Below are 19,119 nucleotides of genomic sequence, written 5' to 3' on the forward strand. Positions count from 1 at the left end.
GTTGCACAATTCTCTGACTATACTAAAAAATTTAAATGAGTGAATTGTAAAAACAAACAAAAAAAATCAAACAAACAAGACAATGTATACAAAGTTCTAAGTAAGCAAACAGCTCATCTGGGAAGTCATAAATGACTTCACAAAGAGATCTTAGATAAAAAGGATTTTGACAGATAATTAACATTAGGTACCATGATTACATGTGTTTGAGGTGAGTGGCAAGAAGAGAACAGGACTATATAACAACAGTTTTAGTAGAAGGAAACAGTTTTTCAACAGCACAGAACCAAGGAACAACATGGTAGTTCCATGTGCTTGTGGTTTAGAGTACATGCATAGGAGCTGGTTTCAGTGAAAAGTAAATATAACTAAAATGGCATGTAACTTTACCCTTAAATCTTCATTCACTAAGAACAATGATCACTTTGTTAGGCTTTTTGCTTTCTCCATTATTATTAAAATTGGCTTTTACTTTGGAGATTTTTTTTTCCACACAAAAAAAGTGCTGTTTTTGTTTTTAAAATCACTTCAGCCTTACTGCCTACGCAATAGCCAATAGAGAACAAGGCCACTCTGAAATATAGATAGTATGAAGTAGGCTAGGCTAACTCTTTTTTTTTTTTTTTTTTTTGTGGAATGTTTCTATGGACTTATTTTTTTTTTTTTTTTTTTTTGCTGTGAATGTCAGGATTTCATTCTTTTTTTATTTATTTATTTATTTTTTTTTTTTTTTTTTTTTTTTTTTTTTTTATTTTACAGAATCAAAGAGTCTAACAGTATATCTTGTTAGATACAGTATGTCCTCATAATGTATACATTATTTCTTGTACAATGATATGAAATAATATGGGAAATATTCATGATAAATTATTAAGTGAACAGTGCAAGTTAAAAACAATAGTTTCATATTTTTTTTCCCCACCCCCCCTTTCCCGAGTCAGCACCTTCAAGTGTTACCACTCCCCAAACGGTGCGCAATGCACTCATTGTGTAGGCATACCCCCATCCCCTCCCCCACCCCCCACCTCAGTCTGATGTCCAATTGGTGTCGTTCCCAGATTTGTATTTAGGTGATGATCAAGGAAACCAATTTTCTGGTGAGTACATGTGATGCTTGTTTTTCCATTCTTGGGATACTTCACTTAATATAATGGGTTCCAACTCTCTCCAGGAGAACCATAGAGATGTTGTATCTTCATCATTCCTTATAGCTGAGTAGTATTCCATGGTATACATATACCACAGTTTACTAATCCAATCATGTATTGATGGGCATTTGGGTTGTTTCCACATCTTTGCTATTGTGAATTGTGCTGCTATAAACATTTGGGTACACGTGCCTTTGTTACAGAATGACCTTTTTTCCTTTGGGTATATGCCCAGTAATGGGATTGCTGGGTCAAATGGCAGGTCTACTTGAATCTGTTTAAGATACCTCCATAATGCTTTCCACAGAGGTTGCACTAGTTTGCAGTCCCACCAGCAGTGTATTAGTGTTCCTGTCTCTCCACACCCACGCCAACATGTGTTGTTTTGGGTTTTTTTGATAAAGGCCATTCTCACTGGGGTTAAGTGATATCTCATTGTGGTTTTGATTTGCATTTCCCTGATGATTAGAGATGTTGAACACTTTTTCATATGTTTGTTAGCCATTTTTATATCTTCTTTTGAAAAATTTCTATTCATGTCCTTTGCCCACTTTTTGATAGGGTTGCTTGATTTTTTCTTGCTGATTTTCCTGAGTTCTAAATAGATTCTTGTTATCAGTCCTTTATCTGATGTGTAGTATGCAAAAATTTTTTCCCATTCTGTAGGTGGTCTGTTTATTCTCTGGACTGTTTCTTTGGCTGTGCAGAAGCTTTTTAATTTAATCATGTCCCATTCATTTATTTTTGTTGCTGCTGTGATTGCCTTGGGGGTCTTCTTCATAAATTCTTTGCCTAGGCCAATGTCTGTAAGAGTCTTTCCTACATTTTCTTCTAGAATTCTGATTGTATCACGCCTAAGGTTTAAGTCTGTTATCCACCGTGATTTGATTTTTGTGAGAGGTGAAAGCTGTGGGTCCTGTTTCAGTCTTCTACAAGTGGCTAACCAATTCTCCCAGCACCATTTGTTGAATAGGGATTCTTGTCCCCAGAGTATATTCTTTCCCGCTTTGTCGAAAATTAGGTGACTATATGAGGATGGTTCTATATTTGGATTTTCTGTTGTGTTCCACTGGTCTGTGTCCCTGCACTTGTGCCAATACCAGGCTGTTTTAAGAACCACGGCCTTGTAGTATAGTTTGAGGTCTGGCAAATTAATACCTCCCATTTTGTTTTTGTTGCTTAAAATTGCTTTTGCTATACGGGGTCTTCTTTGGTTCCATACAAAGTGTATAATTATTTTCTCTATGTCTGTAAAGAATGATGTTGGTAATTTAATAGGGATTGCATTGAATCTGTAGATCACTTTGGGTAATATAGACATTTTAACAATGTTGATTCTTCCGATCCACGAGCATGGTATATTTTTCCATCTATTTGCAAGTTCTGCTATTTCTTTTCTCAGTGTTTCATAGTTTTCCTTATAGAGGTCCTTTACCTCTTTAGTTAGATATATACCTAGATATTTTATTTTCTTTGTTGCTATTTTGAAGGGTATTGAGTCTTTAATTTGGTTTTCCGATTGACTGTTATTGGCATATATAAATGCCTCTGATTTGTGTATATTAATTTTGTAGCCTGAGACTTTGCTGTATTCGTTAATCAATTCCAGGAGTCTCTTGGTTGAATCCTGGGGGTTTTCCAGATATAACATCATATCATCAGCAAAAAGTGAGAGTTTGATCTCTTCCTTCCCTATTTGGACTCCCTTGATTCTGCTCTCTTGCCTGATAGCTCTCGCAAGGACTTCCAATACTATGTTGAAAAGTAATGGAGACAATGGGCAGCCCTGTCTGGTTCCAGTTCTAAGTGGGAGTGCTTTCAGTTTTTCCCCATTCACTATGATGTTGGCTGTGGGTTTGTCATATATGGCTTGTATCATTTTTAGGTAGGTTCCATCAATGCCTATTTTGTTAAGCGTTTTTATCATAAAAGGGTGTTGAATTTTGTCAAATGCTTTTTCTGCATCTAATGAGAGTATCATATGGTTTTTGTTTTTGCTTCTATTTATGTGGTGAATTACATTTATAGATTTACGTATGTTGAACCACCCCTGCATCTCGGGGATGAAGCCCACTTGGTCGTGGTGGATTACTTTTTTGATAAGTACTTGGATTCGATTTGCTAGTATTTTATTGAAAATTTTTGCATCTATATTCATGAGGGAAATTGGTCTGTAGTTCTCTATTTTTGTTGTGTCCTTTCCAGGTTTTGGTATTAATGTTATATTGGCTTGGTAGAACGTGTTAGGGAGAACTCCATCCTTCTCAATATTGGAGAATAGTTTATGTAGGATGGGCACCAGTTCTTCTTTGTATGTATGGTAAAATTCAGGTGTGAACCCATCTGGACCAGGGCTTTTCTTTTTGGGAAGGTTTTTTATTGCTGTTTCGATTTCAGTTCTTGATATTGGTCTGTTCAGGTACTCTATTTCTTCCTGGTTGAGCCTGGGAAGACTATGTGTTTCTAAAAATTTGTCCATTTCCTCCACATTCTCCAGTTTGTGTGCATAAAGATTTTTGTAGAATTCATAGATGATATCTTTTATCTCTGTAGCATCGGTTGTGATTTCTCCTTTCATGTTTCTAATGGAGGTTATTAGAGATTTTACTTTTGTGCTCTTGGTTAGTCTAGCCAGAGGTGTGTCTATTTTGTTTATCTTTTCAAAGAACCAACTTTTTGTTTTATTAATTTCCCTTATAGTTTCTTTGTTGTCCTTTTCATTTAGTTCTGATTTGATCTTAGTAATTTCTCGCCTTCTGCTGGGTTTGGGATCGTTCTGTTCTTCTTTTTCCAGCTCTTTGAGTCTATTCGTTAGGTTGTCTATTTGCATGTTTTCTGTCTTTTTGATATAAGCATTTATGGATATGAATTTTCCTCTCAGGACTGCTTTAGCTGCATCCCATAGATTTTGATAAGTTGTATCTCCATTGTCATTTAATTCAAAGAAATTTTTGATTTCCATCTTGATTTCTTCTTTTATAGAATAATTATTCAGGAGAAGGTTATTTAGCTTCCATGACTTTGAGTAAGGGTGAGGGTTTCTGTTTGTGATCATTGTTACTTTTATTCCGCTGTGATCTGAGAAGATGCATGGTATAATTTCTATTTTTTTGAATTTTTGAAGACATGATTTATGTCCTAGGACATGGTCAATCTTAGAGAATGTCCCGTGAGCTGATGAGAAGAATGTATATTCTGTGGACTTTGGGTAGAATGTCCTATAGATGTCAGCCATGCCCATTTGTTCTAGCATTCTATTTAGGTCCATTATGTCTTTGTTTATTTTCTGTTTAGAGGATCTGTCCTGTACTGTCAGTGGGGTGTTAAAGTCTCCAGCTATTACAGTATTGTTATCTATCATTTGGTTGAGATCTAGTAGGGTTTGCTTTATGAATCTAGGTGCACCTAGGTTGGGTGCATATATATTGAGTATAGTCATGGCTTCTTGATGAATTGTGCCTTTAATCAGTATGTAGTAGCCATCTTTGTCTTTTATTATTTTTGTTGGTTTGAAGGCTAAGTTATTGGAAATTAAGATTGCCACACCAGCTTTCTTTTGGTTACCATTTGCTTGAAATATCGATTTCCATCCTTTTATTTTCAGTCTAAATGCATCTTTGCAGGTTAGGTGAGTTTCTTGAAGACAGCAGATACTTGGATTGTATTTTTTTATCCATTGGGCCAGTCTATGTCTCTTGAGCGGGGAGTTCAAGCCATTCACATTTATTGAGAAAACTGATAAGTGAGACAGTTTTTTGTTCAGCTTGTTGGGTAGAACTTCATTGTGATGTTTTCTCTCCTGGGCCATTGTGGTATCTGGAATTTGATCTTTAGCTCTTGAGTAGTTTTACATTCGTGGATCTTTCTTGTGCTGATCCGTGTATAATTCTCTTTTGAGTACTTCTTGGAGGGCTGGTCTTGTCTTGGTGAATTCCCTCAACCTTTGTTTATCTGAGAATGTCTTGATTTCTCCTTCGTATAGAAAACTTAGCTTAGCTGGGTACAAGATTCTAGGCTGGGCATTATTCTGTTTCAGAAGCGTGAAAATGGGGCCCCAACCTCTTCTTGCTTGTAAGGTTTCAGCTGAGAAATCTGGCGTAATTCTGATGGGTTTTCCTTTGTAAGTTACTTGTTTCTTTCTCCTTACAGCTCGGAGAAGTGACTCTTTAGTGGATATTTTGGTCAGCCTGATGACTACGTGGCGTGGTGTTTTCCTATTTGCTATGAATCTCCCAGGGGTCCTTTGAGCTTCTTGAATCTGTATGTCTAGAGTATTGGCAAGGCCTGGAAAATTTTCCTCGATTATGTCTTCAAATAGCTTGTCCAACCCTTGCTTGTTATCTTCTTCACCCTCAGGAATGCCAATAACTCTCAAGTTAGGTTTCTTCACATAATCCCACATTTCTTGAAGACTCAGATCATTTCTCTTACTTTTTTGATCTATCTCTGTGACTGACTTATTTAGTTGGAAGGAGTTATCTTCAATTTCTGAGATTCTTTCCTCTGTTTGATCTACCCTGCTCTTGAGACTTTCCACAGTGTTTTGTAGCTCTCTGAGTGAATTCTTCACTTCTAGGAGTTCAGTTTGGTTTTTCTTCAATATTTCAATTTCTTTAGTGAATTTTTCCTCCAAATCCTGTATTTTTTTTGTGTTTTCCTTGTGTTGTTTATCCATTGATTCTTGTATATTATTCAGCTTGTTTATAATCCATAATTGGAATTCTTCCTGTGACATGTTGGTGTTTTGAGTCTGGTTTGTGTCAAATGGTTGGGAGCTGGTATTTCTCTTTGGGGATGAGCTTTCCATTTGATTCTTTTTGCTCTCCGTGTTTTTTCGCTGGGCCCTTCCCATCTAGATTTGTCGTTGGATCTTTACTTATAGGTTTAATCTGGTTAACAGGACTCTTTGTGCTCTATTCTTAGGCTGTGAAACAGTCTAGGTATGTTGCTTCTTTTGGCAAGAGGGGGAGTTGCTGTAGCTCCCACGGGCAAAAGTCTGTCTTGGCCCAATGTCCCCAGGGATCAGGTTCCACACTCTCGCTTCTGGAGAAGTATTCAGTGTTTACACTTGGGCAGGGATCCTATATAAGGTCCGTGGACCAGAGGAGAGGGCCGTCCAGGGAGCCTCTTGGTACCCTATTGCTCCGCAGTGACTTGGCTGTGGGCTCTAGAGTGGCAATTGCGTGCCCGCAGATCTCCGGCCCTGGGGGTGACTACTCAGGATCCGGTATGTACCAGAGCCAGGGACCTGGCCCGTTCCGAAGCTCACTGTGGGTCCCCAGTTAGAAGGCGAGAAGAGAGGAGAAAGAGAAGAGGAAAAAAAAAAAAAAAAGAAAAAAGAAAAAAGAAAAGGAAAGAAAGAAAAGAAAGAGGAGAAAACGAAAGAGAAAAGAAAAAAAAAGAAGAAAAAGAAAGAAAGAAAAAGAAAAAAAAAAAAAAAAAAAGAAAAAAAAAAGAAAAAAAAAAAGAAAAGAAACGCAAAAAGCCAAACCAAAAAACACCAAAAACGCCAACAAAAATGAACAAAAACTAACTACATAGCACTTCACCACACCGCAAGGCAGAAAGATACACAAATCTGAAGTGTATAATTCAGCGACTCAATGTTTTTTTTGTTTGTTTGTTTGTTTTACGCCTTAGCACAGCTCCGCCCCTTCACTTCTGCTCGGCTGGGTCCGGAGCGGCCATTAGATGTTTTTGTTTTTACGCCTTAGCACAGCTCCGCCCCTTCATGCCCGCCTGGTTGGGTCCCGGGCGGTTTCGCAGTGGATTTCAAGATGGCGTCTGCGCGCCCGCACAGCTCCGAGGGTGGTGGGGATCCAACCTCCGCGCTCAAAAAGGCGCGGCAGCCAGAGGCCCAGAGGGCAAAGGTGCCCGCCCAGGCTGTCCGCCGCCGGAAAAAAAAAGAAAAAGAAAAGAAAAGGAAAGAAAAAAAAAGAAAAAAACCCAAAAAAACAAAAACAAACACAAACACAAACAAACAAAACCCAGAAGAAATTTACCAAGAATAAAATATACAGTTCGGCGAGCCTATTCTTCTTGTTTTTTTTTTTTTTTTTTTTTGCCTTAGCGCAGCTCTGCCCCTTCACCCCGAGCGCGGCCCCGGCATATCCCGTACTCCTGGCGTTGGTTCAGAGACCAGCGGAGGGCGCCGGGCAGAGAGAGCCGCTCGGCACTTTATGGCTCCTGAGCGGTTTCGCCCTCGCTTTCAAGATGGCGCCTGCAGAGCTCCGGGGCTGGAGGAGACTGGCTCCTCGGCAGGCAGAGACCACCACTGCCCGGGGGCTGGCCAGCAAGGACACGCACCGGGGGTGACCGGCTGGAGAACCGCCGAAAAAGGCAGCACCGGCAGAAAGAGCCGCTGGGCACTTTTTGGCTCCCGAGCAGTTTCGCTCTCGCTTTCAAGATGGCGCCTGCCGAGCTCCGGGGCTGGAGGGGACCGGCTCCCCGGCAGGCAGAGACCGCCACTGCCCAGGGGCTGGCCAGCAAGGACACGCACCGGGGGTGACCGGCTGGAGAACTGCCGAAAAAGGCAGCACGGGGTACAACGCTATTTGCTGTCCGGGAGTCTTTTGTGTTTTTCTGCCCTGGGGCAGATCCGTCCCTCCTCGCCAAACGCTGTCTCAGCTGAGATCCCCCAGGTTCTAAGGTAATTTCGCAAAAAAGCCTCCTGTCTGCAATGCGCCACGTATCCCTCAGTGATTCTGCGCTGGCCTGGGTCAGGGCTCTATTCAATTGGGAGCGGCGGTCAATGAGGAGGACAAGCCGCTTTCCCGAGAGGCTGCACCCGCCCCGGCTGGGGGCGGGTGTATCCGACCCACGCTCCGCTGGCTAGTGTCTGTCCCGCGTTCCCAATTTTCGTTCACCTCAGACCTCACTCGCTCTGTTTGTCCCACGCTGATTCTCCGTGGATTCACACCGCTGTTCCTGTGTGGGAGCGGTCTTCTAGCGTTGTGGCAGGTCCGGATCGATGCCTTCCTTCCCGGGAGCGCAGATTCAGGCCGTCACCACCACTCCGCCATCTTTGATTCTCTATTTATTTATTTTTTATTTCATCTTATTGTTATGGGGGATACAGAATTGCAGGTTACATACGTTGCCCATGTACCACCTTTCCCCCCAAATCAGAGCTCCAGGCGTGTCTGTTCCCCAGATAGTGCGAGTTGCACCCATCATGTAGGTATATATCCCTCCCTTCCCCACCCCTCCTTCCCGAGTCTGCACCTTCAAGTGTTAACCATTCCCCAAACGGTGCGCAATGCACTCATTGTGTAGGCATACCCCCATCCCCTCCCCCACCCCCCACCTCAGTCTGATATCCAATTGGTGTCATTCCCAGATGTGTAATTTAGGTGATGTTCAGGGAAACCAATTTTCTGGTGAGTACATGTGATGCTTGTTTTTCCATTCTTGGGATACTTCACTTAATATAATGGGTTCCAACTCTCTCCAGGAGAACCATAGAGATGTCGTATCTTCATTATTCCTTATAGCTGAGTAATATTCCATGGTATACATATACCACAGCTTACTTATCCAATCACGTATTGATGGGCATTTGGGTTGTTTCCACATCTTTGCGATTGTGAATTGTGCTGCTATAAACATTCGGGTACATGTGTCTTTGTTACAGAATGACCTTTTTTCCTTTGGGTATATGCCCAGTAATGGGATTGCTGGGTCAAATGGCAGGTCTACTTGAATCTGTTTAAGATACCTCCATAATGCTTTCCACAGGGGTTGCACTAGTTTGCAGTCCCACCAGCAGTGTATTAGTGTTCCTGTCTCTCCACATCCATGCCAACGTGTGTTGTTTTGGGTTTTTTTGATAAAGGCCATTCTCACTGGGGTTAAGTGATATCTCATTGTGGTTTTGATTTGCATTTCTCTGATGATTAGGGATGTTGAGCATTTTTTCATATGTTTGTTAGCCATTCTTATATCTTCTTTCGAGAAGTTTCTATTCATGTCATTTGCCCACTTTTTGATAGGGTTGCTTGATTTTTTCTTGCTGATTTTCCTGAGTTCTAAATAGATTCTTGTTATCAGTCCTTTATCTGATGTGTAGTATGCAAAAATTTTTTCCCATTCTGTAGGTGGTCTGTTTATTCTTGTGACTGTTTCTTTGGCTGTGCAGAAGCTTTTTAATTTAATCATGTCCCATTCATTTATTTTTGTTGCTGCTGTGATTGCCTTGGGGGTCTTCTTCATAAATTCTTTGCCTAGGCCAATGTCTGTAAGAGTCTTTCCTACATTTTCTTCTAGAATTCTGATTATATCACGCCTAAGGTTTAAGTCTGTTATCCACCGTGATTTGATTTTTGTGAGAGGTGAAAGCTGTGGGTCCTGTTTCAGTCTTCTACAAGTGGCTAACCAATTCTCCCAGCACCATTTATTGAATAGCGATTCTTGTCCCCAGAGTATATTCTTTCCTGCTTTGTCAAAAATTAGGTGACTATATGAGGATGGTTCTATATTTGGATTTTCTGTTGTGTTCCACTGGTCTGTGACCCTGCACTTGTGCCAATACCAGGCTGTTTTAAGAACCACGGCCTTGTAGTATAGTTTGAGGTCTGGCAAATTAATACCTCCCATTTTGTTTTTGTTGCTTAAAATTGTTTTTGCTATACGGGGTCTTCTTTGATTCCATACAAAGCGTATAATTATTTTCTCTACGTCTGTAAAGAATGATGTTGGTAATTTAATAGGGATTGCATTGAATCTGTAGATCACTTTGGGTAGTATAGACATTTTAACAATGTTGATTCTTCCGATCCACGAGCATGGTATATTTTTCCATCTATTTGCAAGTTCTGCTATTTCTTTTCTCAGTGTTTCATAGTTTTCCTTATAGAGGTCCTTTACCTCTTTAGTTAGGTATATACCTAGATATTTTATTTTCTTTGTTGCTATTTTGAAGGGTATTGAGTCTTTAATTTGGTTTTCCGATTGACTGTTATTGGCATATATAAATGCCTCTGATTTGTGTATATTAATTTTGTAGCCTGAGACTTTGCTATATTCATTAATCAATTCCAGGAGTCTCATGGTTGAATCCTGGGGGTTTTCGAGATATAACATCATATCATCAGCAAAAAGTGAGAGTTTGATCTCTTCCTTCCCTATTTGGACTCCCTTGATTCTGCTCTCTTGCCTGATAGCTCTCGCAAGGACTTCCAATACTATGTTGAAAAGTAATGGAGACAATGGGCAGCCCTGTCTGGTTCCAGTTCTAAGTGGGAGTGCTTTCAATTTTTCCCCATTCAGAATGATGTTGGCTGTGGGTTTGTCATATATGGCTCGTATCATTTTTAGGTAGGTTCCGTCAATGCCTATTTTGTTAAGTGTTTTTATCATAAAAGGGTGTTGAACTTTGTCAAATGCTTTTTCTGCATCTAATGAGAGTATCATATGGTTTTTGTTTTTGCTTCTATTTATGTGGTGAATTACATTTATAGATTTACGTATGTTGAACCACCCCTGCATCTCTGGGATGAAGCCCACTTGGTCGTGGTGGATTACTTTTTTGATAAGTACTTGGATTCAATTTGCTAGTATTTTATTGAAAATTTTTGCATCTATATTCATGAGAGAAATTGGTCTGTAGTTCTCTATTTTTGTTGCGTCCTTTCCAGGTTTTGGTATCAATGTTATATTGGCTTGGTAGAACATGTTGGGGAGAACTCCATCCTTCTTGATATTGGAGAATAGTTTATGTAGGATGGGCACAAGTTCTTCTTTGTATGTATGGTAAAATTCAGGTGTGAACCCATATGGACCAGGGCTTTTCTTTTTGGGAAGGTTTTTTATTGCTGTTTCGATTTCAGTTCTTGATATTGGTCTGTTCAGGTACTCTATTTCTTCCTGGTTGAGCCTGGGAAGACTATGTGTTTCTAAAAATTTGTCCATTTCCTCCACATTCTCCAGTTTGTGTGCATAAAGATTTTTGTAGAATTCATAGATGATATGTTGTATCTCTGTAGCATCGGTTGTGATTTCTCCTTACATGTTCCTAATTGAGGTTATTAGAGATTTTAGTTTTGTGCTCTTGGTTAGTCTAGCCAGGGGTGTGTCTATTTTGTTTATCTTTTCAAAGAACCAACTTTTTGTTTTATTAATTTCCCTTATAGTTTCTTTGTTGTCCTTTTCATTTAATTCTGATTTGATCTTAGTAATTTCTCGCCTTCTGCTGGGTTTGGGGTCGTTCTGTTCTTCTTTCTCCAGCTCTTTGAGTCTATTCGTTAGGTTGTCTATTTGCATGTTTTCTGTCTTTTTGATATAGGCATTTATGGATATGAATTTTCCTCTCAGGACTGCTTTAGCTGCGTCCCATAGATTTTGATAAGTTGTATCTCCATTATCATTTAATTCAAAGAAATTTTTGATTTCCATCTTGATTTCTTCCTTTATAGAATAATTATTCAGGAGAAAGTTATTTAGCTTCCATGACTTTGAGTAAGAGTGAGGGTTTCTGTCTGTGATCATTGTTACTTTTATTCCACTGTGATCTGAGAAGATGCATGGTATAATCTCTATTTTTTTGAATTTTTTAAGACATGCTTTATGTCCTAGGACATGGTCAATCTTAGAGAATGTCCCGTGAGCTGATGAGAAGAATGTATATTCTGTGGACTTTGGGTGGAATGTCCTATAGATGTCAGCCATGCCCATTTGTTCTAGCATTCTATTTATGTCCATTATGTCTTTGTTTATTTTCTGTTTAGAGGATCTGTCCTGTACTGTCAGTGGGGTGTTAAAGTCTCCAGCTATTACAGTATTGTTATCTATCATTTGGTTCAGATCTAGTAGGGTTTGCTTTATGAATCTAGGTGCACCTAGGTTGGGTGCATATATATTGAGTATAGTCATGGCTTCTTGTTGAATTGTGCCTTTAACCAGTATGTAGTAGCCATCTTTGTCTTTTATTATTTTTGTTGGTTTGAAAGCTAAGTTATTGGAAATTAAGATTGCCATGCCAGCTTTCTTTTGGTTACCGTTTGCTTGAAATATCGATTTCCATTCTTTTATTTTCAGTCTAAATGCATCTTTGCAGGTTAGGTGAGTTTCCTGAAGACAGCAGATACTTGGATTGTGTTTTTTTTATCCATTGGGCCAGTCTATGTCTCTTGAGCGGGGAGTTCAAGCCATTCACATTTATTGAGAGAACTGATAAGTGAGACAGTTTTTTGTTCAGCTTGTTGGGTAGAACTTCATTGCGATGTTTTCTCTCCTGAGCCATTGTGGTATCTGGAATTTGATCTTTAGCTATTGAGTAGTTTTACATTCGTGGATCTTTCTTGTGCTGATCCGTGTGTAATTCTCTTTTGAGTACTTCTTGGAGGGCTGGTCTTGTCTTGGTGAATTCCCTCAACCTTTGTTTATCTGAGAATGTCTTAATTTCTCCTTCATATAGAAAACTTAGCTTAGCGGGGTACAAGATTCTAGGCTGGGCATTATTCTGTTTTAGAAGCGTGAAAATGGGGCCCCAACCTCTTCTTGCTTGTAAGGTTTCAGCTGAGAAATCTGGCCTGATTCTGATGGGTTTTCCTTTGTAAGTTACTTGTTTCTTTCTCCTTACAGCTCGGAGAAGGGACTCTTTAGTGGATATTTTGGTCAGCCTGATGACTACGTGGCGTGGTGTTTTCCTATTTGCTATGAATCTCCCAGGGGTCCTTTGAGCTTCTTGAATCTGTATGTCTAGAGTATTGGCAAGGCCTGGAAAATTTTCCTCGATTAGCTCTTCAAATAGCTTGTCCAACCCTTGCTTATTGTCTTCTTCACCCTCAGGAATGCCAATAACTCTCAAGTTAGGTTTCTTCACATAATCCCACATTTCTTGAAGACTCAGATCATTTCTCTTACTGTTTTGATCTATCTCTGTGACTGACTTATTTAGTTGGAAGGAGTTATCTTCATTTTCTGAGATTCTTTCCTCTGTTTGATCTACCCTGCTCTTGAGACTTTCCACAGTGTTTTGTAGCTCTCTGAGTGAATTCTTCATTTCTAGGAGTTCAGTTTGGTTTTTCTTCAATATTTCAATTTCTTTAGTGAATTTGTCCTCCAAATCCTGTATTTTTTTTTGTGTTTTCCTTGTGTTGTTTATCCATTGATTCTTGTATATTATTCAGCTTGTTTATGATCCATAATTGGAATTCTTCCTGTGACATGTTGGTGTTTTGAGTCTGGTTTGTGTCAAATGGTTGGGAGCTGGTATTTCTCTTTGAGGATGAGCTTTCCATTTGATTCTTTGTGCTCTCCGTGTTTTTTCGCTGGGCCCTTCCCATCTGGATTTATCGTTGGATCTTTTCTTATAGATTTAGTCTGGTTAACAGCACTCTTTGTGCTCTATTCTTAGGCTGTGAAGCAGTCTAGGTATGTTGCTTCTTTTGGCAAGAGGGGGAGACTGTTGTGTATTGTTTAGAGATTTTTCTGTTTCCGTTGGGGGACTGCTTCTGATGGGTCCGATCCTAGAGGATTGGAGTGATCCAAGACCGCTTTGGCGAGTTAGGACACTGTGTTGTGGTCTTTCAGAAGGCAGGCAGGGTCCACACTAGTAGCAGACCGAAATTCTCTTTGTTTGTTTGTTTGTTTCCCTTTGGTTCTTCCTCTATAGGGGAGGTTTCTGTCTCTATCCGCAGGAAAGATACTAGCTATGGGGAGACGACGGTGCCCTCGCTTGCTTAGCGCCCCAGTTGCTGTAGCTCCCACGGGCAAAAGTCTGCCTTGGCCCAATGTCCCCAGGGATCAGGTTCCACACTCTCGCTTCTGGAGAAGTATTCAGTGTTTACACATGGGCGGGGCCCCTATATAAGGTCCGTGGACCAGGGGAGGGGGCCGTCCAGGGAGCCTCTTGGTACCCTATTGCTCCGCAGTGACTTGGCTGTAGGCCCTAAGATGGCGATTGCACGCCCGCAGATCGCCGGCGCTGGGGGTGACTGCTCAGGATCTGGTATGTACCAGAGCCAGGGACCTGGCCCGTTCCGAAGCTCACCGTGGGTCCCCAGTTAGAAGGCGAAAAGAGAGAAGAAAGAAAAAAAAAAGAAAAGAAAGGAAAGAAATGAAAAGGAAAGAAAGAAAAGAAAGAGGAGAAAAAGAAAGAGAAAAGAAAAAAAAAAAAGAAGAAAAAGAAAAAAAAAAAAAAAAAAAGAAACACAACCAAACCAAAAACACCAACAAAAATGAACAAAAACAAACTACATAGCACCACACCACACCACAAAGCGGAAAGATACACAAATCTCAAGTATATAGTTCAGTGACTCAATGATTTTTTTTCTTACGCCTTAGCGCAGCTCCGCCCCTTCACGCCTGCTCTGCTGGGTCCCGAGTGGCCATTTAATGTTTTTGTGTTTACGCCTTAGCGCATCCGCCCCTTCACACCCACCCGGCTGGGTTCCGGGCGGTTTCGCAGTGGATTTCAAGATGGCGTCTGGGCGCCTGCACAGCTCCGAGAGTGGTGGGGATCCAGCCTCCGCGCTCAAAAAGGCGCGGCATAGGCTAACTCTTAATTAACTCAAAACTGTCTAAGTAAATTAAAATGAAGACTCATCCTTGGCCTTCAAGATCTTCTGAAAATAACTGTAACTATTACGTCTCTAAAGAACAAAGATCAATTTGTATAGTTTTTATTAAATGTCATTGAAAATTTGCATCAAACCATATGATTTTATGTATAAGTCAAGTTCACTTAACAAATGATTTCTGAGTACATACTATGTGCCAAGCAGTGTGTTACACTATGATGATATAGCAAAAAATAAGGCTTCATAGTGTTTATCTGTCTAAAGTAGAAGTCAGACATTGAACAAGTAATTTCAAGTATGACAAATGTTTTAAAGAGAAATATGGATGCTATAGAGAGTGTATATAGTACTCGTAACATAAATTAAATTTAAAAATGTCAGAAAAATCAAGTTTTAAAAAAAAAAATCAGCATAGTTCCCAAGGAGCTATAATGTCTTTCTCTCTCAACCCTTCATCTAATTCTAGGGATCAATTCAGGTCAAACAAAGACCATCTGGCAATCACTGTGATAGGCGCAACATCTCAGGACTGTTAAACCCTTGTAAATTTACAGTACAGAGGCATTCAGTTAGAGATAGGTCTTAACTTAGTGATGGAATTATTTACTACCAGGACATTGCTGGGCCCAGAGCACTGAATGCCTTTATCCTAACTAGGAGAAATTTTCACACCACCTTCCTCTACCTTGGTCTAAGAATTATTGAGTCCAGAAGAGTAAGTGTGCCAAACATGTCACATATTCCTTTCAAACACAGGCTGACCTTTACAGAGGCACACAACAAGTTCTGGCCACTTTTCTACCTGAAATTTTTAAAAAATCTTATAAATACCAAGGGACATTTGGGCATGTCTGCTCCTAACTGGACCCAATTATAATTTTGTTTGTTTAAGGATTACTATCTGAGGTAGGTTTCATTGACAGCTTTATAGTTGCTCTTAATTTTGCACCATCTACTATTCAAGTCCTTTAACGCTTCAGGTACATGAGATCTCTATGCCAACTCCATAGTTTCCTATAGCAGTATAAAATTTCCATTACTTTGTTTGACGCATCACACTGAGAAACTGGGTAGGTAGAGTCATAAAATATGTGCAGTTCAGTTTGCCATCTCAACCTTAGAAGCCTTATACTAGCAGCACAGTGTCTAGCTCACAGGATGTTTCGATAAATGTTCAGTGAGTGAATGAATGAATTCTAAGAGGTAGACATGTGAGTAGGTTCAATAACAAGAAAAAGGTTCCAAAGCAGTATTAAACACAAAAAAGTCTGTATTTCTAATGAAAATTCCACCCTTTGTGTCTGAAGGACATGGCTGGTCAATGCTTTTTAACAACTATATGTATTTCAAAAAGAAAAGAAAGAATACAAATTTTATTACATATAATTTATGATTATAAAATCACTTAAATGCTAAAAATTAGCATCTGATTTTTCTTTCTTTTTTAAAAATTTAAATAGATTTAGGGGGTACAGTGGTTTTTGTTACATGGGTTTGATTTCTTACCTTAACATCTGTAAATTGAGATACAGCAATATCAGGAATGTTGGGATGGAGAGCAGGCAGTTCACAATATAAGTTGGGAAAGCAAACCAAAGATCCCAGAAGAACTTGTGCTTCCACTCTTGGTGCCTATGTATCAGATTTTAAAAAGCTTTAAAATACATTCAATTATGTCATTAAAATTACCAGAAAAATTACTTTACTACAAAGCTACAATAGACAAGGATGCGAGAGAATAAAACAAAGTTTCAAAAGGAAAGGGAACATAAAAAGATTTAGGTTCCGATCTACACTTTCCACATAAACTACTGTTATTCTCAATAAATGTAATAAACAGATATCAGAGCTTTCCTCAAATTGGCTATGGTTAATGAGACTGTAAATAGGAATATAACTAAGTTACCAGCATCAATTTACTCTAATTATAAGGAAAAATATAAATACCTTAATTTTAAAGGTAATGCAACATCATGACATATTGGTCTAATAAGCAGATGACTCAATTTCACTATATTATTTATTCATCCTCAGTAATAAACATAAGAATGAAAATGTTAACTATATGAAAGGCACCAGTCTAGATGGTTTTTATAATATTATGCACATAAGAAAAACATTGCCTACGTTACTTACTAAAAAGATTAGAATGTATGCCTGAACTATAAATGAAGGTAACTTTTTATCTTTAGCTATATTAAGCTATTTCTGAAGTATCAACACTGAATGTTTCTTTTTCCTCTTCTGCCTTCTTGCATGTCCACCAAACGTCAACATCTACCTACTAACATATTGTTTTATTTACTAAAATACCTGCAAATTGATTTGTACGTTTAATACTTAACAAAAATGCTAACTACAAATCTATTAGAAATATAATACTTCTATTCACATAAATCAAGACCCAATCTCCAAAAGGATTTCCTCATCTTAATAAATATTATAATAGAGGCAATAATGTAGTACCCTATTATACGATTTCTAACAAAACAACTCATTTTCAGATTAAAAAAACAATCTAGAGATAAGGCAGCAGTATAAGGGGAGAGAGTAAGCTCACATCCACCATTTCAATATAAAATAAAAGTTATCCTATAAAAATGACTGATTTAAAAAACCAGTACTTAATGAAAAAGATTACCTAAGAGTTTTTCTTTAAAGGTTGATAAGGTAACTGGGCATGTTCAGGTATGAGGATATCATGGGAGCAGACCTGGAATGTGATTGTAATTAAGAAAGGCAAAACTGAATCAATTATCTTATAATCTGCCTAAGTGGGGGAAGAACATTAACAGGAGGAAAATGATATGCATGGGATCTAAAATGGGAATACAAAGAACAAGATTTAGACTGGGTATTTCCAACACCGTCCCAGAAGAAAAAGCTGTTCTAATAGAGATGTGTCAGCTTAATTCCTGCAGTAATTTGCTTTTTTATGCAGCCTTTCCCAACAGGTATTCCTCACATGATCCAGAGAACTCAGAAAATAACTATTTTCTGAATTTTTCAAGGATGTTACATAATGCATAGTATTAGGTGCATAAGACAGAAGTTAATTAGTCATATAAAATGGATGTGTCACATAAAATAGATGCTTTAGTACATTATGGCTTAATTCTTCTATAGAACTTTGAGAAAAGCTGACTAGTCATCTGGAATACCTGGCCCACTGAACAGTAACAATTTTCAGAGTAAATTAATAAAACACTAATAGTTTTCATAGTAAATTAATAAAAAATACTGGTTCATATATTAGTATGTTCTGATTTCTATCAATTTTTGCCAGTATTAAAGAGATTGATAATCTAATACATACACTGATGATACTATAATATTTTGTAATTTGTTTACTATCTCTAGTTTGTCTTAAATACACTTAGATTAATGCTTATTTAATATTCCCAAAGGACAGATCAATAATCTCTCCCCACTTTAAAAAAAATTTAACTATTTATCTAAAATAGCATTATAATCTGACATACCTGACATTCAAGACCTTTCCAAGATGTAATCTAAAGCAGTGCTACTCAATCTTTAACCAATGATTTTACCAATCATTTGTGATCTAGTTAAAATGCAGATTCTGATTCAGTAAGTAGGTCTGGGCTGGGGTCTGAGATTCTACATTTCTCACAAGTACCCAGATATCATGCTAAATGTTTCTCGTGTACAGACCACACTTTGGGTAGGAAGACCTAAAGTACCATTCTGTTCTTTCTGTCCACTCCGCTATCGTAGATTAGCCTCTAAACAAAACGGATTATTTGTCATTCCTTGAAAACATCTTACTCATGCCCGTTTAACTCTGCCTGGAATACCTTCCCTAGCTTCTATTTTCACTTACACAAAATGATCTATTCAGGAATCTATTCATATGTATTTTCCATGAAAGTTTTATGATATCCCCAAACAAATAAAATCTCTCCTTTTTCTGAATTATGAAATAATTTTATTTAAAAAATTCTTATATTGCACATACAATGTGTCATATAATATTCCAACCATGTTACAAACCCTTATAAAATAATCCTATGAGGCAGTTATCTCTATCTTACAGATGAAGAAACGAGACACAGAAAAATTAAGTAACTTGCCGAAGGTCACACAGCTAATAAGTGGCAGAGCTGAGACTTGATCCCAGGCAGACTGGCTCTAGAGTCCATGCTTTTAACCACTATGCTATGCTCCTCCTGTTGGTATTTCTTTGATGCCCTACATTCTTTAGTTGTTAATTTACTTCCCTATTTCCCCAGCAACAGACTATACGTTTATTGAGCACAAAGCACATCTAATTAAGTCTATATTCCTCTGTATTCCACCCAAAGTAACACTGTAAACAAAGGAGAGAAAGTTTAATTAACCACAAAAGGGCTCAGCACAATGTGGAGTACATACTAGGTGCCATTTAGGCCCTGAATTAACACATACATTCAATAAACAAACACCAA

At 38.6% G+C, this 19,119-nt stretch overlaps 1 protein-coding gene across 12 annotated transcripts in view; it reads right to left on the minus strand.

Annotated features, from left to right (window-relative positions):
- Nucleotides 1-19,119, minus strand: part of RALGAPA1 (Ral GTPase activating protein catalytic subunit alpha 1) — a 233,165-nt gene that overhangs the window by 105,323 nt on the left and 108,723 nt on the right. For all 12 annotated transcript variants that reach the window (XM_069464243.1, XM_069464240.1, XM_069464265.1 and 9 more), the window contains one exon: nucleotides 16,178-16,303. In XM_069464243.1, the coding sequence (XP_069320344.1) occupies nucleotides 16,178-16,303 (126 nt within the window). The remainder of the gene's footprint in view (nucleotides 1-16,177; nucleotides 16,304-19,119) is intronic.

This window comes from Eulemur rufifrons, chromosome 2 (genome assembly GCF_041146395.1).
Source record: "Eulemur rufifrons isolate Redbay chromosome 2, OSU_ERuf_1, whole genome shotgun sequence".
Taxonomy (NCBI): domain Eukaryota; kingdom Metazoa; phylum Chordata; class Mammalia; order Primates; family Lemuridae; genus Eulemur; species Eulemur rufifrons.